This window comes from Meleagris gallopavo, chromosome 3 (assembly GCF_905368555.1).
Source record: "Meleagris gallopavo chromosome 3, MGAL_WU_HG_1.1, whole genome shotgun sequence".
In the NCBI taxonomy this organism is placed as follows: domain Eukaryota; kingdom Metazoa; phylum Chordata; class Aves; order Galliformes; family Phasianidae; genus Meleagris; species Meleagris gallopavo.
The window spans coordinates 9,792,163-9,814,960 of NC_139406.1; the positions used below are offsets into that span (position 1 = coordinate 9,792,163).

The 22,798-nt window shown below is 42.0% G+C and overlaps 1 protein-coding gene across 1 annotated transcript in view; it reads right to left on the reverse strand.

The window, feature by feature from the left end:
* The window catches only part of LOC100551407 (uncharacterized), a 135,557-nt gene that overhangs the window by 1,171 nt on the left and 111,588 nt on the right, over window positions 1-22,798 (reverse strand). Inside the window, exons 5-9 of the mRNA XM_085220202.1 lie at window positions 19,681-19,906; window positions 17,500-19,069; window positions 16,757-16,834; window positions 2,722-2,812; window positions 1,912-1,966 (exon numbers count right to left, since the gene is read on the reverse strand). Of these exons, the coding sequence (XP_085076328.1) occupies window positions 1,912-1,966; window positions 2,722-2,812; window positions 16,757-16,834; window positions 17,500-17,584 (309 nt within the window). The 5' untranslated portion in view covers window positions 17,585-19,069; window positions 19,681-19,906. The remainder of the gene's footprint in view (window positions 1-1,911; window positions 1,967-2,721; window positions 2,813-16,756; window positions 16,835-17,499; window positions 19,070-19,680; window positions 19,907-22,798) is intronic.

The following is a 22,798-nucleotide window of genomic DNA, read 5'->3' on the forward strand; positions in this document are numbered from 1 at the left end:
AACAAGCCCAGTTTCCTCAGCCTGTCTTCACAGGAGAGGTGCTCCAGCCCTTGGATTATCTTCCCGGCCCTGCTCTGCACCCTCTCCTAAAGCTCCTCATCTTTCCTGTATTGAGGGCGCCAGACTTTGGCACAGTAGTCCAGCTGGGGCTCATGATAGAAGAATAGAGGGGGACAATCACCTCTGTTGTAGAGAGCAATGAAGTTTCCCCTCAGCCTCTGCTTGTTTGGACTAAACAGCCCCAGTTCCATCAGTTGCTCCTCATAATTCTTGTTTTCCAGTTCCTTACCAGCTTTTTGTTCATCTCTGGACACACTCAACCAACTTGGTAACTGTTCTTCTCATAGTGAGGCATCAAACTGAATGCAATATTCAAGGTGTGGTGTGACCAGTGCTTTTATACAAGGGGACAATCATTTCCCTAGTCCTGTTGACAATAATATTTCTGATACAAGTAAAGGTGCCAATTGGCCTTCTTCGCCACCTGGGCACACTGCTAGTTCATGTTAAGGAAAATAAAATGTACAGTAGAATTAGTGCATGCAGATAGTAATCATCACAGAAATGGTAGAGTGAATGATAGCTTCCCTAAGACAAAACGCACTTACCTGTAATGTGCACTGAATAATGAAGCTACTTTTAAATGATCGACTACCAAGGAAAATAAGTAAATAAATAAAATCATGAATAATCTTACAAAAAGAAAAGGACCACAACTAATTTAATAAGTTGTTTTCCACAAATGAGTTTCCTGCCCCTACTCTGACATCAGGAAAATAATCTGCCTGGTTTCAAGTAGGCATTTGCTGTCCTGTCCTCAGATAATCTTTGAGAGCTGAGATAGCAAGACTTTATGTATACAAACAGTGCACATTTGAAAAATATTAACTAAAGCTAGGAATAAATATGCTCTAATGGAAGTCTCAGATCTGCTTAACAATGAGAAAAGCTGAAGCAGATACTTTCCAAGGGAAATGTATACAACTGGACTATTCCAGGCTTTCATGACTCGATCTTTAAAACTGGCCAAGAAGAGATTAAATTTCGTTTACTTAAACAGATTACAAAAGGAACATCTCTCACTGCTTTACCCCTTTGTCAGACGGATTCCAGAGCTGAGGGTTACCTAACAGCTTGGTTTTGCAGCATGTATACATGTACTACCTCACATCTGAAAGGGGAATCTGGTCAGTTTGCGAGACAAGGAGAAACACAGGTTGCTCCAAGTTCTCTCTTTGTGTCAGTCTCTACAGGCAAAGCAACATAGTGCAGTAGGACAGAATGTTAGGGAAAAAGTTTTTAAGTGTTGGTTTCCACTTCTCATTACATGACATAAAAAAGAAATCCCTTTCTCTTTTTGCTTTTTAGTATAGAAGCAGACAAATACAGCTTCTGTAACACGAATGACAGTAATGTAAGTACTAATGGCATCAGTCTTATAAACGCATTAGTAACAAAACCCTACAGACAAGGGACTGAGTCCGTGTGCCAGCACAAACTCTGGCACAGAGCCCTCAGACAGACTGTCTGTCTAGGGAGGAAGTGGGAGTAAGCAGCTCCAACCTTCCCGCAGCCATATCTACCAGAGGAAACCAGTGCTGCTTCGAAACCAGATGATGTTAGCTGAAGAGAACTGTTCCTCCAGTGTGCAACGACTCAGCTCAATCTACCAGCAGCCACCCCTGCCACAGCTCTTCTGGGGTGGTGGCCCAAGACTTAGAGCTGCACCACCTTCACTGTCCTCCTTTCCAGTCTGTACAATGCAGTGATGGAGACTTAACAACTGCAAGGCTCGTCCAGGCTAAGCTGTGCGCTGAAGATGTATCTCAGCAGTACCACTTGCCTTGCTTTTGGACGCATTCCTCCCCACAGTTCTCCAAAACCATGCAAAGAACCTTTTGGACCACTTACCTTCAAGTTTTTCACTTCTGAATGTTTACAAGCAACACGTTTCCTCCAACCATGTCTGAAAACATGAAGTCTAGAGTAACTATTATTGGGCTTTAATTAAAGCAAAGTTAAACCATTTTCAGTTGAAAATTTAATCTATTTCTAAGGATTTATAGTGGATATGCTTTGGCTGTAGTCTTTTTTTGGTTGTACTGCATTATTTTTACTTCTGTGAGTAGAATCCGTGTTTGTTGTTTTTTTATTTCTTTTCTAAGAAAAGAAATTCACTGCTAAGTGATGAGATCAGTGCAAAGCTTGCTCTAAAACTAATACCTCCTATTTTAATATGTTGGCCCAAGATGCCAGAGGCAGACGATGATGGTATCTGTTACACATTGTTGCTGTGGGACAGATGGCAGCAGAGGGGTAGTGTGACAAAATCACATCAGACATGTAAGTGCATATGTGTTTCACAGATTTCCTCCGTGTGGACAAAATGGCACTCATTAAAATTCACCAGTGCTTGCTGAACATTTATGAGGTCCAAAGAGTGGATGTGAGAACAGTGAGGCGGTGGGTGGTACATGCAATTCATCGCTGGTGAAAATCTATGGCTAGTCTTGGTGACTGTGTTGAAAAATAGTGCTTTGTAGCTGGGAATGTGCTCTATCAAATAGTGTTATTGTGCTCTTTATATCTGTTGTTGCTTCCATGGAAATAAACAGAAGGCATTACTTTCAGAGCAACCTACGTACAAGGTTAGAACTTTACTCACATTTTCAGTCTGCACAGAAGAACTCATTCATGAATAAAGTAAGCAAGATCAGGTACCTCACAGTGGTGATAAACATCCAGTGTTCCTTCATGAGGTAAGAGTAATTTTCCAGATCTTCCTGACAAAATGTAATAGTAGTGATGGCAGCTGCAATGATCAAGAGGACATAAGCAGCTCAAATGGGAGTAGAAATACAGAAATCACCTAACAAAATTTAATCATTATATTGTCAAACGACTGCAACAACCAGAATTGCCTTAAAGCATACATGTCCAACTTGCTAGTTTTATGGTTTTATTGGCCTCTTTTTTTCCCTGCTTTAATTAAAAATACTTGAAAAAATAGAAAAAGTCGTTACTTGTATACATTCATGATACCATATATGTTTATATTTAGTCCAAGACAATTCCTCTTCACTCAGTGCTGCCCAGGCAAGTTAGTGGTTTGGATACCTGTGATTTAAAGTAATACTTGAGGTGTACGTGCAGAAATACACCTTGCTACCTTATAGTTGTCATTCTCTGTACAAATGGAGCGCAACAGGTATAGTTACCTGCTGTCTTTTGTAGATAAGAATTATCTCACTGATGCATACAATTGTTCTGTTTGCATACGTGGTAATTACATGCACTTGCTTCCTTCTAGGCCTTCCATTACTCTTCTCAATGAGTGTGGCGATAAATGCCAACAGTGCAGTTACAGAGTTGAAGGTCTGCTCTTTATTTAATCACTACAAAGCAAGGAGAATGCCTTCTTGTACTGCCTCACCATGAATTTGTTACTGAGGGGTTAGCTACCATGCATTTACAGCTGGGTAAGAGCAGATGCACTGCCAGCTACTGCATGTTAAATTAGAGGCTGCAAATGCAACCTCTAATTTTACTTTACTTTGTGGTAACTTGCTCCTGGGCACGTACCCTTCACGTTAACCCTAAATTAACACAGCTAAGAAATATTTTTTCACAGGTAACCAAGGAATCAGAAATAAACTCTGGATCCTTTACAGCTATAGCTTGGAGTTTCGTTATTTATTTAACTTCTAATAAGGCTGATGAAGTCAAGATCTCTTGGGAGCTGTCATCTTTAACTCCAAGTGTCTTTTCCACAGCTCCTTTCCAAATACGCAGGGAGCTGAAAGTTGCTTTAATCATACTAGTCCTGCTGAATCTGTTAAAACTCAGACTAATATGATGTCAGCTGCAAGCCCAGCAGGATACTTTCAGGAGATCAGATTTCTTCAAATTATAAAAACACCCTCTTTACAAGGAGCAGCAGACCTTTAATGTCAACATTTTATAATCCAGGTTGTAGTTGGTTATTTCACCCTGCACTTAGAATAACAATCTCAGCTTGATTGGCTTCATGCTGCCATACAGATGTCTGATATGGAAAATTCAGCAGAAACATTAAGCAGCGTAATTAAAACACGTGACTTCTTGACCAAGGCCAGTATTGCCCTGTTTACGTTCAGTGTTTTATGGAGTATATTATTTTGCATTACAATTTTATTTATAAATACTTAAGCTTTCAATATGCAGCATAGACTCTTGTCACTTCGAGCACTGGTGCTTCAGCAAAAGATATTCATAACCAGACACAATTAAAAAAAATAATAAATTAAAATAAGATGCATCTTAAAGAGCCAAAAAGGAAAGGGAAGCGGAGGTAATTCAACAGGTTCTCAACTAGTATACATTGTGTTGTGTTTCATCTTTAATTACAGACCTTGCACCTGAATGGTTATGAGAGATGTTTTGTAGAATCTGGTGTGCAAGAGCAGCTTGGTTTGGTCAGTTGATTGCAAGGGATGGGATTTAATAGAGCACATAATCCCCTCAGTTCTGCACTCCACAGGGGTGAATCCTCATACTCTTTTTGCTAAGCAGAATATTAGTCTGATGTTTGATCTGACGGTTTGCAATGTCACTGTTATTGCTACTCACTCCAATCTTAACAGACAAAATACAGTAAGAAGCCAAAAGAAATATAAAATTTTTCTGGTGGAAGGCCAGCTTCTGACACTTTAACTACTTCACTCTGGTTACAGGTTCTAGTATTGGGAGTAGCATTGTATTTGAAATAAGAATGCCGAATGGAGGTTCCCCGGTGATGGTATCAAATAGGAAAGTAAGACCCCCAGTGCTTAAGCATGCCTTTCAATATAAACCTTTCTTTTTCTCTGCCTGAAAAGATAAATTAAAGAAGCTCAACAAGAAGAATAATATAATATGTGCTGCACCTGGGCAGATGAGTCCAGCAGCTGTGTTTGTTTCCTACAGAATTAAGTAGATCTGGTCTTCTCTTCAGATATGAGACTAATAAATTTTATGTAAAAGCATCATAAGCTTTGAATGTAACCAGATAGGTATTGCCTAGGCTTTAGACACGTTCTTCATGTAGGGCTGAAATATCATCCTTCACGAAAACAGCAATAAAGGAAAAGCACATTTCTGAAATTGCTCCTTTTATCTTATCAATTCCATGTCTTTCTATTGCAGCCTTTGTCTCAACAAGCTCAAGATCATGTCCTTCTCTGTGGTGAATTAAAACATTGCCTTTGAAAGGCTGCCAAACGTACATCAACAGTGAAGAATGAGCTCTTTGCAGAATTAACATCGCATCACTAATAAAGTGTCAATAGTTCAAAACACATCTTCATGTTATTAACACAATAACTCTACAGGCCTAGCAAAAGTCTGCTTTCCAGTCAGTTTCTATAATCTGTAACTTCTGACATTTTAATGCCAGCCCTTGGAATTTACAAAGTTCCTTTCTACAGCAGTGGGCAAGACCATTCATTCTCTTTATTCCAGCCTCCTTCTCATCTAGCTGCAGCTCATTTTGATTTCTCTGCTGACTCAACTACATGCCACAAATGACTTGGAAATAAAGGTCAAATTTCAAGTCAGGCTATAAATATCTTGAGTTGAAGGTATACACAAGGTTCAGAAAGACGCATGCTTTGCCTTATCCATCCTATATTGGTAGCTAGGAAGAGATGAGAGTTTCATTTTGGTTTTTGATTTAAGTTAGTAAAGACATTCTCTTGAATTCAAAGACATTCTTGAATTCAAGAGAATGTCTTTGGATAGAATAACCAAACTTAGACAGAAACGGGACTAGTTCAGCATTTGTTTTGTGGCTAGTAGAGCAAATGATACTGGAGAATTAATGCTTCATTGCCTAAAAGCCCTCTAACAAATGCAACTGTAATTAATAATTGCCTGCTAGGATGCCTAGCAATAGTGGTGAAAGAGTCATAACAAGCATTTAGTGTGTGTACTTGGGTGTATAAAGCAGTACTTCAGCTAGGAACATTTCTAATGTTATAAGTCCCTTAGGAGCCAGTGGTTCAATTTGATTTCACAGACAAGTAACATTAGATCCTATATACTGAATATTGCTGGCATTGCTTACTGTAGCTTTCAAAGAACACAGGCTTCTGTCACATACCTTTCCTGAGGGCAAACTCCTTTCTCTTTTACTCAGGAGCAGACTGTTACTCTAATTAAAATGCAAGTTCTCTCTCATTATTCAGGAGGCCAGACTCTGCATATCCCATGACAGTTCAATAAGGTATGATCTGCAGTTTTCTCCCTCCCCTGAAGGCCTACACTTCTAAACAATTAGAATATTTATTAGTAAACGGCAGTCTTTCAATCAATACTGTAACTATGAAAAGCATACTGAGGTTTTAAAGGAATACCCTGCACAGAATCTGGGATTTTAGGACAACTTGGCTGACTCTCTTCCTATAGGACATCTGAAATTTGCTGAGCAGTGCCTATATGTCTGAGCTTTCCTTCACATCTACAGAAGACAGCGCAGCATAGTTTCAACCTCTTGAAAAGGGGAAGAGAAGAGGAAAGCACAAATCATAGGAGATCTTACTGGGAAGATAGGAAATGAAGTAATGGGGTACCCCAGTGTGCTATTTTGCACTTCTGAATATAGGGTAGGCAAGATCATATCCATTCCAGGATAGTCTCCTGGAATGTATTTTGGGAACTGAAATGATCTTTCTGACACGCACAACACAGCTATAAGTTGAAATCATAGCTCGACGGCCTCCTAAAGTCTTCTTTAGGAGTCTTGTGAGAGGTGCTTTTAGCTTTTTTGAATGGGATATCACTGCATTATCACCTGCTGGTTCTGCATGATATTATCCAGAAAGTATCCAGAAAGGTCTGTCAAGCCTTCAGCACACCATGTAGCTGTTGCACGTGAGTGGTCAGTGCACTCTGTGTCTTTTGGCAGGGGAAACCACTCAATGTGCAGCATCACGGGTATTTTGCTGACAGAGCCGAGAGGCTGGCATATGGCAGCACTGTTACAGGAATCGTAGTTCATCAGCCTCCTTAGATCAGCCTTGCCAGTAAATAACATGCTTCTGATAACTACATCCTCTAACTGACACATTTTTGGGAAAGAAAAGGGAAAATCTTTGGTTAGATTCAAGTATGGACTCCATGCTCAGATGTCTAGCCTCTTTTCTGTAGATTTCCTCTTCCCTATTCCCACAGACTCCTCTCTGTGTCACTAGTGCTTAAGAATGCTACCTAAGCTAGAAGGCCATAGGACCCTCTCTCATAACAAAGCTGTCCCATGGGTGCCGTTATGCTGCAAAGAAAGCATCAGCCACTTACCCTGTCAGCAGCCAACCTCTCTGAGCGAAGGCAGGTTTATCCCCTCTGCATCCTTCAACAGCTGCCTTTCACCTCTTTGTTTCACTCAGCAAGCTATTAGCTGAATGCCAGCAAAAGCACAGATACTTTTCGATATCAGGGCTGTACTTAAGGTTTACATGGCACGAATTCTCCATACTCTCCATTTTGCTAGCATTTGATGGGAGCAGAATTCACCAGGCTTGCTTAATTGAGAGAAGTGTTAAGTTAAACAGGAAAAAGTGAAACAAGGCAGACATAAAGAGGGGGATTAACCTTTATTAATTGTGCATATTAAAGAAACATCACTGATGAAAAGAAAGAGGGAGCTAACATTAAGTGGAAAGCATCATTTTCTACACTTGCATTTTATAGGGAACCCCTCATACTGACCATTAGAAAAGTGGGGAAAAAACTGTAGAATTACTTCATTAGCAACTTTATTATGCTGTACCAGGATTCCAGATGCTGCAGAAGCTACTGAGCATTTCAGCATACATTTCTCCTATACTACAAGTGTCACAAGTTGTCATAATTCTGGTAAAACATTGTACAGTATTTGTTCACTGCTTTAATCCAGCTGAATTCAAAGGGTTTTGAAGAAGTAAGGGGACTCCATTACACATTCAGAAAAGGTGGGCTTTGGTAGTTTGGTATTATTTATACTGTCACGTATTGTTTTCCACCTTCAATGTTTTGATTCTGTCAGCGTTTCTGTTGAAATATCAGCAAGATGCACATTGATGCAGATATTCCAAATGTAGACAACTTCACTTCTGTCATACATGCTTATTCCAAGCAGTCCCTTACTATGCTAACGTGGCAGTGAATTCTGTAGCAGTACTGGAGCTGCTTTCCAAACAGGATTTAGGAGGGCAATACCCGTGATATCTACTCCAGAAGAGCAATTTAAGCACAACTAAAACATCCAACAGAAAAAAAAAAAAAAAAAGGAAAAAAACTTAATTATGTGCTTAGTCTCTAACTGCAGTTTTCAACTATTTTTTAGTTTGCTGTAGGAGGGAATACACTTTTCTAATCTAAGAAATAGCTAGAAGAACTAAGTTATGTTTAACGTTACATCACACTTCCTTAGTCTAGGCCATCAGCACCTGCCACCTGTTATATTAAAACAGGCAAAACAGCCTGACTAAAGTAACCATAAACCATGGGTGGAGGCAGGAGGGAGGGGGTGTTAAACCAACCTACATCTGCAATTTCCATCATGGACAACATCACTCAACACTTAAAGGGAAAAGAAAGCAAGGAGGTAACAAGACCACCACGAAGTGGAAAGAACATCAGAATGGAACAGACTGGTTCAGAAAAATTTCCTTTGCCACAGTCCTCGGTACCTGCTCTTACTCCTGCCATCATGGAATGGCTTGGGTTGGAAGGTCTCTTGAAGACTACCCAGTTCCAACTCCCCTGCTGTGGGCAGGGCTGCCTCTCAACAGATTAGGCTACCTAGAGCTTTAAAAAAATGCTTTTTATTGGTAATTGTATTGAACTACACCATCAGAAGTAGGACCTTCCAGCTAAGAAAGTAAACCTATCACTATGAATTATCATAGAATCATGGCTTGGAAGGAATCTCAAAGACTTTCAGTTTCAACCCCACTGCCACAGTCAAAGCCACCTCCTACCAGTTCAGGCTGACCAGAGCCCCATCCAACCTAGCCTTGATCACCTTCAGGGATGGGATATCCACAGCCCCTCTGAGTAACTTGTATCAGAGCTTCAACACCCTCTATCTAATCTAAATCTCCCCTGTTTTAGTTTAAAATAATTCCCCCTTGTCCTGTCACTAACAGAGCATGCTGGTCTGTGTATAAGCTCCCTTTAAATACTGGAAGGCTGCAATGAGGACTCCTTGGAGCCTTCTATTCTCAAGGCTGAACAAGCCCAGCCAAAAGTATTCACGGAAGATATTGATGGAAGAGATGGGACTAATAGGAAATAATACTAGCAAATACAAAGCCTGTTTGATGGAAGAGCTGATACATCACACACACACTTCTCAAAAGAAGGGAAAACAAAGGAGAATCTGTTTTCTTCACTGCTGTACCTCTAACTCTCCTGCAAATGTTTACCTTAGAAACATCTTTTGCAGTCACCTATAGTCTTAAGTCCTACATAGACCAACAGGATGACAAATGCTAGCCTGGAAAAACATCAGTTTTCACCTCTGCTAGTACAGTCAGAAGTCAATTCTGCTCCTCAACTCCTTTATGCCAGGAGCATTAGTCATCATTGTTACCACTCCAAGGCTGTTACTGGTGAAAAGTAACGCATAGCTCATGGCTGTAACTCAGCTATTCTGTTTTGCTTGTTTGTTGACTGGAGCGCAATTGTGACATTGTGTTCTTTTAAATTAGCTCTGCTGGGAGGAATTTCATCAGAAGACTCAGTGTATTCTTCATTATTCCAAGACTAAAAAGAACAAGTAAGAGGATAATGTATGGCAGAGTGGGCTCTAGTCAACAGGTAAGGCAAGCTGCCAAATCAAGACTACAGAGAAGGAAAGCTGTTAGAATAACCCAGCTCTGCTTCTTGTGCTACTCTGCTACCTGTGTACTACTTGATCACATGCCATCCCAATCCATTCTGGTAGCAGATGTTATCCACAGTCCCAATCACCACAAATGGAGTTTATTTCTCAAAAGTACATTGTGTCAACTGATTAACTCAAGCTAGCAGATGATGATGTGTTAAGCTGGCTTTGAGAAATAGGAAAAAAAATATCTATTTAACATGACAATCTATTTATGAGAAGTTCCAACCTAGCCAGAAGCCTTTGTTCAAACATTAACTGTTGCATGTGAGGTTATGCATAGGTATCGCAATTCACACCAACAGAACATAACTCTACTAAGAACATGACTTCAGAAGATTATGGCTTTGAAATGCAAATCCCTAACCAAGGTCACTTCTGCAAACATAACCCTTAAGAGCTGGCAGAAAGCATTCCTCTCCTCTAGAAGTAATGGCTATCATTACACACTGGTATTCAATATCTTCTATGAAAAATACATTCATAATTGTGTTCTAGAGTTACACAATAATTGAGTAACTTTATTGCCTTAGAAATATGTAAGATATGCCAACATGGGGGAACACTATAATCCATCCATCTTCCCCATTTTTTTTTTTTTTTAAATAATCACAAATACATATTGAAGCTTATATATTTTTTCAGATATGTCCTAATATAGTGAAGAAATAGTCTAGCTTTGTAGAAGCCTCCTTTCTGTGCCCCTCAAACTTATTGCCTCTCTGGGTAACTTGCTGTGTTCCCAATAATGTTATTTATTGTTTCTCCCAGTTCCAATTGCTGAAAACAAAACACTGTATTAGAATCACCAAAGGAACAGCTTTTCCTGACTCCCTTCAAGGCAGAGGGTAAAGACCCGCACACCTAAAAATGCTGGTATGGACTGATGTATTTACTGAAACCTGGTACAGCATATTCATAGTGGAGGGCCTCCATTTTAGTTTAATATCACTACCATGGAGAAGCCTTCCATAGCAGAGTTTTGCAAGTGAAGGGCATACTTTCCTCCAGGGAGGATCAACACAGGAGAGTCAACCCAGAAAACAAAACAGACAAGCAAAAGATACAGAATTTAACTGTTTAACACAAGCAACTCATAGAGAATGGGTGTCCAAATCTCTGTCACTTCATGATTCAGGTTTATTCCATACTGGACCAGATATACAGTCTCCATCAAACCTACTGATATTTCAGCTTCCTTTCAGCTTAGATGCCTTCTGGAGGATCTAACACTGGAAGCACAGGGGCATTATCAGAAGAACAATTAAGATATCAGTGCCTTAAAAGACAGAATGACAAAAATAACTTGCCAGTTCATGTTATTGGCTGTGTACAACACAGGTATTTCCTAACCTCTAGGAGCAAGCCAAAAACGCTCTGCAAACAAGAAGTTTGATGAACTCCATTTTCCCCATGCCAACAAAACCGTCAGCTGTAGCAGGTGGTGACCTTTGCTGGAATAAGAACTGCAGGCCAAAGGCGTTCTGCAGCTACCCTTGGATCATCATCAGTGCTGTATCACCAAGAGGAAAGAGTCTGAGCATTGGTGGCTCTAAGCAAACACTAATAGCACCAAAGGATACAAATTGCCACTTCGTTGGGCAAAAAAAAAGTAAAGGCATGCAGCACATTACTACTTTACATTCTGAGCAATGGGTTGCTTTCCCAAAGGACTCTATCCTCACACATAACGTGGTGCAGTCTGACATGAAGCCACATACTCCCTCCTAACAGAAAGCACCACCATAATGCTAGGATTACAACCTGCTTCCTCTACAAAGCCTTCTTCTGTTCAACTGCAATGGAGTAGTGCAGCTGATTTGATTGGAAAGTGTTGTACTTACTTTGAAGGCAGGGAGAGGATTTCTCTAAAGCGTAATGTTTTTTCTTCAGTCTAGTTTTGACTTACAAGTCATTAAAAGTGACTCAAAGCAGAAATTTTTCCAATGTTTTTTGATTTCCTCCCTCAAAAGCCTGCTCTGTCCTTTCAGGCTTACCATTGCCTCAGAGAGCTTTCTGTTCACAGCAGAGTTCTCTCTAGCCAAGCACATGAAAAGCAGCCTTGATGGTGGGTGGCTTTCAGCTGTGAAGTGTGACACCAGCCTCCGCCTTCCTCTGGCACTCACACCTGCCCCATATAACTCACATCACGCTCTCAAAACGAGTTCACAAAGTCCTTTGATACAAGTTCATCAAGGTCTTGCTCAGCCACAGGGATACGTATCATTTCTCATAATGAACCTGCCAAGAGCCGAGTCTGCTGAGTACAATGGGCTGCAGTTTTGCACCAGTGGGTTTCAGCTGAGAACCAAACAGGTGTAACAAATCAAGCACAATGTGCCCCCCACATCAAACACAGGCACCTCCTGAATAGTAAACAGACCATGGGAACCTCTAAAAGCTCTCTGGCTGTGCCTTACTCAATGCAAAAGATTCATGTGCTATTGCATTTTTGCCAAAAAAGAAAAAGAAACAATTAAAAAAACAACCAAACCAACAAAAACCAACCTGTGAGAGAAAGGCTCTAGACTAATCCTTCTTCCTCTAATGGCAGCCTGATCATCAAAAGTTTCGCTGTGCCCAGCTAATGCAGAGGGCTGTCCTTCCTCCCACATCAACTGCTGTCATTCCAGGTATATCATCCCAACATCAACTTACCAGCGCTAAAGCAGAATGAGAGGAACGTGCCTCATATGTTCTGTGAATGTAGAATAAGCCAATTACACACACATTTAAAGATCCTTGAAGTGCCAAGCTGAAAGTCACCTGTGAGCTCTAAGCCATGATCCTCCTCTTAGATTTGTAATACAGATTGCCTACAGACTTGAAACTTGTTTCCCTTCCTGAGTGATGCTTTCCTCAGGTGCTGCTTGCTGCATTATCATGCCTAGTGTGCAATTAAGAACTGCTTCAGATTATTTATACCCAAAAGAAAGAGTCCACTTAAAACAAGGATCTCTTAACTTCAGTTCCTTTTTTTTTTTTTTTTTTTTTTTTTTTTTAAGCTTCTGCCATTCTTTAATGAATACAAGGTGATTTCTTGGGAGAAGGAGGAGAAATACATCCTCCTTCAACCCATTCTTTAAATGCTTGCTGAATCTTATTGCCGGTTTTCTGCCTTTCTTCTCACTTGTTCTCCATCTCAGACCACTGCCTTTGCTTAATGAATTTAAGCACTTCTCCAATAGTTCCAAGTCCTACTTTCGTTCTGACTTCCCCTAGAATCTTCAAACCTTGGGTTTCAAAGTGTCACCAGGTTTTTTTTCCTTGCGTAAACAAAATTCTCTTTTGCCTCCTCCTCTATACACACTAAACGCTTCCTTTCTAAATAAATGATTCTTTTCCTAAAACCAATCCCATGGCCTGTAACCCCTAGAGGCAATATTAGGGCAGTAAGTAGAACTGATGAAAGCCATTATCATTTCCCAACAGGCCTAGCCAAATGCAGACATCAGGATGCAAGCGCTTACTGAGGAAAAGAGAATGTCTGGTGATGGACTTTGCAGCAACTGGTGCTGCTTATTGACCCTGCCTATAAATACACGAGTCAATAAGAAGCGAGCTGCTGTGCCCAGGCAATGTCCCACTGACGTAAGGGAGCACGCACAGCCGGCTGCAATGAGCCCTTTCTCTTTGATGAACATCCAGTAATGGGGTTTGCAGCACCTGAAGCAAAGCTTTATTTCAACACGTATCTTAAAAAAGCAACAACTGCTGTCCATGCCCCAGTGATCAGCGTAATTGAGTTTGTGACATAATATCAGTGTTTACTAAGAAAGCGACAGATGTTCGTTACTGTTTGTTTTTTTTTAAATGGGCACGTACGTATATCATGATCACACTCAGGGTATTCCTGCTGAAAACATCGCTTCTTTAATTTAGAAGGGGATATTAAGGTTTGTTTAAAAAGCATAAGCTCCGTGCAAAGAGCAGCAGATGGAGTGAACGAGCTCACCTGCTGCTTTAGTGAAAAACAGCTGAGGAAGAGGTTGTGTGTTTTTAAAAGTGCACGAGATATAATCTGTAATTGTTTCCTGGGGAGAGGGCATTCTGAGGAAGGTGGCACAGCTCTGGGCAGAGGGCTGGAGGGAGGAAAAGGAAAGATTGGCTCTGTAAGGAGCAGCTGCTGAATCTCAGAAGGAGAGAGAAATGAAGCACACGGGCTTATTTTCTGCTCCATAAAACAATAGATACAGAGGAAGTACATCTTGGCTGTAGGCGGCTCATGAAAGAAATTCAGTGTGTGTGTTTGGGCAACCCAGGATCCTGACAGGGATGTTAATGTCTTCAGAGTGAAGTTGCACTGATCTGAAATTACATGATTTACCCCACATCAGTCCTGGCTCTTTAGGATACACCAACCTGTCTGACTGCTGTTTCTTAGCCAGTCCAACAAGAGGTTCAAAAGCCACCTTTCTAGGGGCTATGAACAGTCTGAAGGAAGATTTCAAGGATTCAGCACCCTTGTCCTGGCAGACATGGCTTTCAGCAGCTGCTTTCAGTCACTGCTCTCATTTCTAATGAAAGGGCAATGAAGCTGTGAGGGGTCTGGAGCACAAGTCTCATGGGGAGCAGCTGAAGGAACTGGAATTGTTCAGTGTGGAGAAGAGGAGGCTCAGGGGAGACCTTGTTGCTCTCTACAACTGCCTGAAGGGAGGTTGTGGTGAGATGGGAGTCAGGCTTTTCTCCCAGGGAACAGTGATAGGATGAGAGGGAGTGGACTCAAGTTGCACCAGGGGAGGTTCACGTTGGATGCTAAGAAAAGCTTCTTCTCAGAGAGTAGTGAAGCACTGGAATGGGCTGCTAGGGGGTGGTGGAATCACTGTCCCTGGAGATGTTCAAGAGCTGAGGGACGTGGTTAGTGGGCATAGTAGGAATGGGTTGGTGGTTGGACTAGATGGTCTTTATAGTTTTTTCCAACCAGAATGATTCTGTGATTCTATGACTGCATTGCTACGGATGTGCAAGGATGGCACGGTAATGCATTGCACTCCAGATACTGTAATAGCAGTCAGACAAAATGATACAGACAGTGGGAAAAACATATTAGACAAAACCAGTTTGAAAAAGCTTTGCAGAAGATACTCGTGAAGAAATTGGCATTGTCCTTTTTGGCGGTAAGAAATTCTGGGAGTATGTTTTTTACCTTGAATATTTACAATGCAATTCCTATTCCAATCTGGGCTACATGTACAAGATCAGAATGTCCTGCCTTGAGATCAGCATCTCAAGTATCTCAGAAAGCAGGAAGCAAAGGAGATAGCAACTAATTATCCCTCTATCTTTCTTTAAATGACACAGATGTAACACAGCAGCACGATACCACATTTATGAAAGCACCCATCTGATGTCACACCTGCTATGAACAGGCAAGAGGAGCATTTCCTTTCCACTACGCAGGCTGCTGCCGTTGCCAGCTTGCTTTGCAGCGGGACAGGGCTGCCTGCAACATGTTTTGCTCAGTTAAAAATATCTGAAGCCTGGCCTTTAGGGCCTGTGTTTGTGTACATATAACAACCCCAAATGCTGGAGCTGAATTAATGCAATCTTTTGTGAAGGCTCAATAAGCTGTCTTTGTTCTCTTCTGAATTGAACAATTCACTGCCTTACATAAATTAATGTATAAATAAATCCTAACATCCTGGAGTAAGAGCTGGGGCCTAGAATGACTGTTTAACCACCACACAGAGTCAGGCTTTCTGGTGCATGAGTGTGTGTACCTTCATCATTAACCATTTAATTACTTTAGGCCAAATAAGTTGTAATAGAATTCACTGTGTTAGGGCAGCCTCCGGTTCTCTATTCAGGGCACTCTCTGGAGAAGGAAGAGGGACAAATTCAAATAAATGCCCCTGGACAGGGAAGATGTGAATGCTTTTATCTCCCCTTAGGAAAATACGGGGATAAGAAGCAGCTGCCATCATTTCATGCTAAGCTCTGACATGATACAGATACTTGCATCGTACTCCATAGATGAGAAACCAAAAAGGACAGAGAAATTTGAGACTCGTAATAAGAACAGCTCATTTCTGAGGCTGAGACTTGGGCTGCCAGGTCCCCTGGGACAGAAGAGAGGCTTTGGGGGTCTGCATATAGACAAGAGCATCTAAAATGGGCATCAGCTGCCTGAATCCTTTTGGAAGTCCATCACCTTATTCATGCCCCAGGGCAGCAGGGTGCTTCCTAAATGAGGGCCTGAATAAAACCTGAAACATTTCAATTTCCTTGGTTTGTCTTTTAAAAAGCAGAGATGAAGAGCACCTATACCATTCTCATAAATGTTTATTTTTTGAAGCAGCTCTGCATTCAGCAGCATTCTGTGTTCCATTTAGTGAACTTCTGATTTCAGATACTTAATTGCATGGGAACAAAAAGGGAAAAGGGGGGAAAAAAGGAAAACTTCACTCTAATGGACATCTCTCAGTCAAAGGCTGTGCTGTGCCCACTGGGGTTGCTCATGAGTAGCTGGAAGATGTCAAGGGCACAGCAGGAGCAGTCTTTGCTGGCAGAAATTTAAACCAAGACAGGCAAGAGGCTGTACGCTGGGCTACTTGTTATTACTCAGACACAAGCACAGTTAGTATTGCTTTTAGAGAAGAAAAGCAGCAATAGGAGTAAACAGGGAACAGACTGGCTGTCCATATAGTTCAGCAGCATTGAAGGGGAAGATAACCAGAACCTGGAAAAACATTCAGCCAACCTCTAGCATGGCTAATGACAACTCTTTGCTGGGCATCAGAAAATAGGCATCTGGGTACTTGCTGTCTTTCCACCAGGTGACTGCCACTCTGTTATAAAGCCTCAGTGGTTTACCTCAGCATGATGGTGGTATTTGTCCCTAGGGTTATAGATGAAAGTGTTGTGATCACTCACCTGCTCTTATGCTGAGATCAAAGTCCACTGTCCTCCATCTCAGGCAGGAATTGCCTCGGTGTTTTCTGTTAGATGAGACTTGGGGGAAAAGAGCAAGGCTAGTAGTGAGACTTAAGATCTTGGAAGTAACAAAAACAAACAAACAAACAAAACAACAACAAATAACTAGAGACGCTCTATTTGAGTTCATATAACACATTTGTCAATTCACTGAAGAAGGAAAGATAAAATTGAACTCATTTACAAGTATAGTGCAGTCATTCAGTACCACAAAAATGAAGTATTTTATATGTTGCAGTACAAAAATGAAATGGAATAGTTTGGGTTGGAAAGGGACCTTAAAGCCCATCCAGTTCCAACCCCCTGCCATGGCCAGGGCTGCCCCCCACCAGCTCAGCTGCCCAGGGCCCCATCCAACCTGGCCTTGAGCACCTCCAGGGATGGGGCACCACAGCTTCTCTGGGCAGCTGTGCCAGCGCCTCACCACACTCAGAGTGAAGAATTTCCTCTTAATGTCAAATCTAAATCTCCCCTCTCTTAGTTTAAAACAATTCCCCTTGTTCCATCACTATCATCCTGTGTAAAAATAGCCCATGACAACAGCTCTGTTTTTCCTCAGCTCCAGAAAAAGCTGTGGGCTACGAGGGATATGCGTGGGTTTGGAGTTTAGGACAAATATCAAGGACTGTTGAGAATAAAATTGTTACTAAGTCTGATTCATGTATTCAGAGAACAAAACTTACTATGTGGGAAGGAAGAGAAGAAAGAAGAGGTAATTTCTCTCACACCACTGTTCTTCAGACACAGCCATCCAGACTCTCCTGTCATTGCCGGATGAGGAGAAAGCCTGAGAATTCTGTCCTTGTTTTCTCCCAGCTGGCTTTTAAGAGAGTCCAGAGAGACTGAACAGGGATGGAGGAATTCAGGCTCAGTGGCTAAACAGAGAGTACAGCTTCCAGAGGCCCGAAGAGCCACAGGCTGCCAGCTTCACACCAGCAGCAGTATTAGCTGCAAACATCCCATGCCAGTATTTCTCTCCTCCTCTCCCACAGAGAGAATCCATGTGTAACACTTGGAGTGTTACTTTCTGCCATGATCCTGAGCACTGGGAGATCAGGACTTTCAAGTCTTTATCTATAGCTGCTGTAATAAGGAACTGGGACAAAATTCTGATGCCAGGAGATGATAACAAGATTGAAGAATCATAAATCATTTGAGTTGGAAGGAACACTTAAAGGCCATCTAGTCCAACTCCCCTGCAATGAACAGAGACACCTACAGCACATCAGGTTGCTCAGAGCCCCGTCCAGCCAGACCTTGAATGTTTCCATTGGGGCTTTCACCACTTCTTTGGGCAACCTGTTCCAGTGCCTCGCCACCCTCATTGTAAAACACTTATTCCTTATATCCAATCTAAGAGTCCTCTCTCTTAGTTTGAAACCATTTCCATGTCCTGTCAGACCCTGCTAAAGAGTCTGTCCCCTTCTTTCTTACAGCTCCCCTTTAGATACTGGAAAGAAGGTGCAGATACTGAAGTTTAGATACTGAAGAAGGCGTTGCTCTAATTTGAACTAAAGAAAAAAGAAATTGTGATGGCGTATAATACAAGCCTGTTTCATTAGTAAGATAGAAACAACAACAGTAAGATGACATCTCATTGAAACACTTATCTCCCTTCAAGTGGCAGCTGTGTGCTTTCACGGAAGATCTCAGTCTGAGTACCAAACTGAGGTCAATGTGCCCAAATATAACATTCCAAACCAATTCATTAGAAAGCACGAGCAGGACATGGTTGTGGTTTTGTTCCCTGCAGGAGGTTTCAAAGTAGCACAACATTTTTCAGGACACTGAATAGGAATGTTCATACAGTGGAGCTGTGGGAAAAAAGAGGAAGTGTTATCACAGCTTGCTGATTATTTCATCAAGGAAGTAACTATGGATAAAATGATCTCCATATGCTCCCACTGTGGTTACCTTCCTTCCACGTGTAGTGCTTTGCTCAAGATTTGCGTGCCGAATACCGCATCTGCACTGGGAGTGCTGGAATGTTTACCTCAGACAACAGCTCCTCTTTGCCCTGTTATCTGACCTGAGTCATAGACAGGCATCGTCCCACATGGAAGGGGAGCTGCTGCCTACCACACCCCACCGAATCATGGGCTCTGCTCCAACCTCGGGCTGTGCTTCCGTCTGCCTTATCTGTCTTGGGAGTGTGAGAGCTGGCGGAGCGTGACGCATCCCATGGAGAGTGAGCAACTGGAGTGTGGCAAACAGTCTGAGAACAGCCCACTTAGTGAGCCAGACAGCAAACACCTACAAATAAGGAAAGAATTTAAAGAAGACAAGAATTCCCTCTGAATGAATCACAAACACCAAAACCTGCCCATTTTCCAAGATGTAGCAGTGTACCAGCCTGAAACACGCAAAATTTGCGAAGGCATCTCACCCCTCAACTCCCAGCACTTTTTTACAGATAGATATCAAAGCACTTTGCCAAATAGGTTGGTATCATAGAACACCCTTTTAAAGAGATGAAAGTCTCAGACGCTGGCTTACAGGAAGACAGCCCACCAGCCAGAGGTGCTGCCAAGAAAGAACAAAGGTCTCCTTGTCCCCAGTCATCATCCAGTTTAAAAATCCACATACTCTATTTTGCTGGGCCAGGGAAGGGGAGCATTCCCAATTTAAATCTGTGCTTTTAAATTGAATTAATTTTTCAAATTTTAAAGCATTTTCCCCTCAAAGAATATATAGAAAAAAGTCCATAAGATAATCTTTAGATAATCTTATCTATCTAAAGATAATGTTTAATCCAAAAACAATCATGGATTCACCAAGGGGAAATCGTGCTTGACCAACCTGGTAGCCTTCTACCATGTCATCACTGGTTGGGTAGATGGGGAAGAGCAGTAGATGTTGTGTACCTTGACTTCAACAAGGCGTTTGACACTATCTTCCACAGCATCCCTGTAATGAAGCTTAGAAAGCGTGGGATAGAGGAGTGGATAGTGAGGTGGGTTGAGAATTGGCTGACTGGCAGAGCTCAGACAGTTGTGATCAGTAGCAGAGTCTAGTTGGAGGCCGGTAGCTAGCAGTACTCCCCAGGGGTTGCTGCTGGGTCCAGTCTTCCTCAACATCTTCATCAGTGACCTGCATGAAGGGACAGAATCCACCCTCAGTAAGTCTGCTGATGATACCACACTGGAAGGAGTGGCTGACACACCAGAAAGCTGTGCTGCCATTCAGAAAGACTTGAACAGGCTGAAGAGTTGGGCTTCAGCAGGGGGTTGGACTCAGTGATCTCTAGAGGTCCCTTCCAACCCATGCAATTATGCGATTTTCTGAAATTAGCCCTTAGGACAATCACACCATAGTTAATGCTTAAATGGTTCTGTCTTCCCTCTTACCAGAGTTATGAAGACACAAGTTTATATGATCCTATGGCTAAGCCCCACAACAGAGTTGGCACGAGACAAGAAGACCTCACAGAGGTCAAAGAAGACACTAGGAGTGTGCATTCAGTGCCATTCCCCCACAAAAGGCTGTGCGGTGATGAGAGCACAGTAACACGCAACAGAGCCTTGGGGGACAAGGTAAGTTACCACATCCTTAGCTGCAGAGAATAAAATATCCCAGGCAGTGCAACATGACCTGCCAGCAACTCCTTTGTGCTCACTCAGATCTCTTCTCTAGTACAGAGTCGAGTCCTCTGAGATCCACGTCACCAAGGAAAATGGACAAAAGTGTAATCAGGCAAAAAGCTTGAGAGGTGAAGGAGAGAGATGAGATTATTTGTCCTACGTGGCTGCTGAGAGCTTAAGCAGAATAACTGAAGCAACCCTGTCAGGTTTGCTAGTAAAGTTTTTAAGAGAGATTGCTTTCTGTAACTGAACACCATACTGAAGCTCACAGTGATGATGACGGAGATTTCTACTTTACTGACAACATACTCCATTTCTTGAGCTGAGTGGCACAGTTGATAGAACAGAAGGAAGGGATGCTATTTAAAAAGGGCCTGGATGGGCTTGAGAAGAGGGCCCACATGAACCTAATGAGGTTCAAAAAAGATAAGTGCAAAGAGTTGCACTTGAGTTGGGGCAATCCTAGATATGTGTACAGACTGGAAGAAGAACTAATTGAGAGCAGCCCTGCAGAAAAGGACTTGGAGGGTCCTGGTGGGTGAAAATGATGTATGTGTTTGTGACCTGAAAGGACAACTGTACCCTGGGCTGCATCAAAAGAGAGGTGGCTAGCAGGAAGAGGGAAGTGACTGCCCCCTCTACTTTGTCCTCATGAGTCCCCATTTGGAGTACAGCATCTAAACCTGGGGCCTCCAACTCAGGAAAGATGTGGAGTTATCGGAGTGGGTCCAGAGTAGGGCCACAAAGATGATCAGAGGGCTGGAGCATCTCTCCTATGAAGACAGACTGAGGGAGTTGGGCTTGTGAGCTTGGTGAAGAGAAGGCTTCAGGGAGATCTCATTGCAGCCTTCCAGTACTTAAAGAGAGCTTACAAGTAGGAGGGGGACTGACTTTTCACGTAGATAGATAGTGACTGGACAAGAGAGAATGGTTTTAAACTAGAAGAGGGGAGATTTAGATAAGATATTAGAAGAAAATTTTTTATTCAGAAGGTGGTGAGAAACTGGAACAGGTTGCTTAGAGAAGCTGTGGATGCCCCATCCCTGGAGGTGCTGGAGGCCAGATTGGAAGAGGCCATGGGCAGCCTGATCTGGTGGTTGCAACTCAGGAGCTTGATGATGATCATTAAGGTCCCTTCCAACCCACAACATTCTATGATTCTGTGAATGTAACTGGCACTGCAGTAGGTGCTATTTTAGGTAAATCATTGTCACTACACCATCCCAAGAGTTGCCTATTTTAGTTTACTTTTTCCATTTCTTCCAGTTCAGATTTGTAGCACATTAAACAAGTTGCTTGACAAGCATTGGTTATGCAGGTGGAAAAAGCCCAGTATACTGCCTTTAATGGAAAGTTCTGGCTTGGTCACTAGTCTTATCAATGGCTTTACTCTGAATCTCCTGAAAAGCAGTAGACAGTACAATATCTAGCCCAGTACTGGGTACATTACTCAGTTCCTTTCATTATAAGGAGAGAAACAGGTTTTCTTGGGACAGAAAACCAACGTTCATGAGCCCCTCACAGTTAAGCACCATCAAAGAGTGAATGACACTTGCTTTTCTAAGTCTTGCTGGTGTCAGTAGCACCAGAGCTTCCTTACAGAATGAAAACATGTTTTTTACAACACAAGTGTACCCTCCTCACAAGCGAGGGAAAAGAGGGAAGATCTTAAGGCTTTATATGGATCTTAGGGAAACATTTACCAAACATTGTCCGAAAATTAACTCCCAAAAATCCTTCTTGTGCATAACTAAGCTTGAAAGGATTCAATGTGTTTGTCTGATATATGAATGAGTGGTCTTTTATATATAGATTGATACAGCAAATAGAGATTGCACTGGATTTTACAGTAGGAGTAACATTTCTCCTTTTAGGAAGGCCAGCTGTTCTGCCAGGGAAAGTTGTTAGCATCAAAAAAAAGACAACACTTCCTCCTTCAGAAGACAAACACTATCCTAGCAACAAAACACTGCTTTTCTTCCCCATGGCCACTATCACATGATTCAGTTGTCTCAGCAGCATTTGTCTAGCCTCTGTCTGTGATAAGAGCTTTACGGTATGTTGTAGAACACCACAAGTAGATGCAATACTTGAGTCTTAGCCAAAACAGAGTTCAAGGGCTTCACCTTTGACACTTTCTTGTATTGATAGTCATGATTAACTACACCCAAAACCACCAGCATGGGAACCCTTATCACAGAATCATGGGCTGTGCCCTGGTTTCAGCTGGGACTGAGTTGATTCTTCCTTCATATCGTGTGGTATGATACCATGTTTTGGCTTTAATAGAAAAACAATGTTGATAACACACCAATGTTTCACTTGTTGCTGAGCAGAGCTGTACAGAGCCAAGGACATTTCAGCTTCTCCTACTGTCCTGCCAGCAATGGGGTGGGGAGGT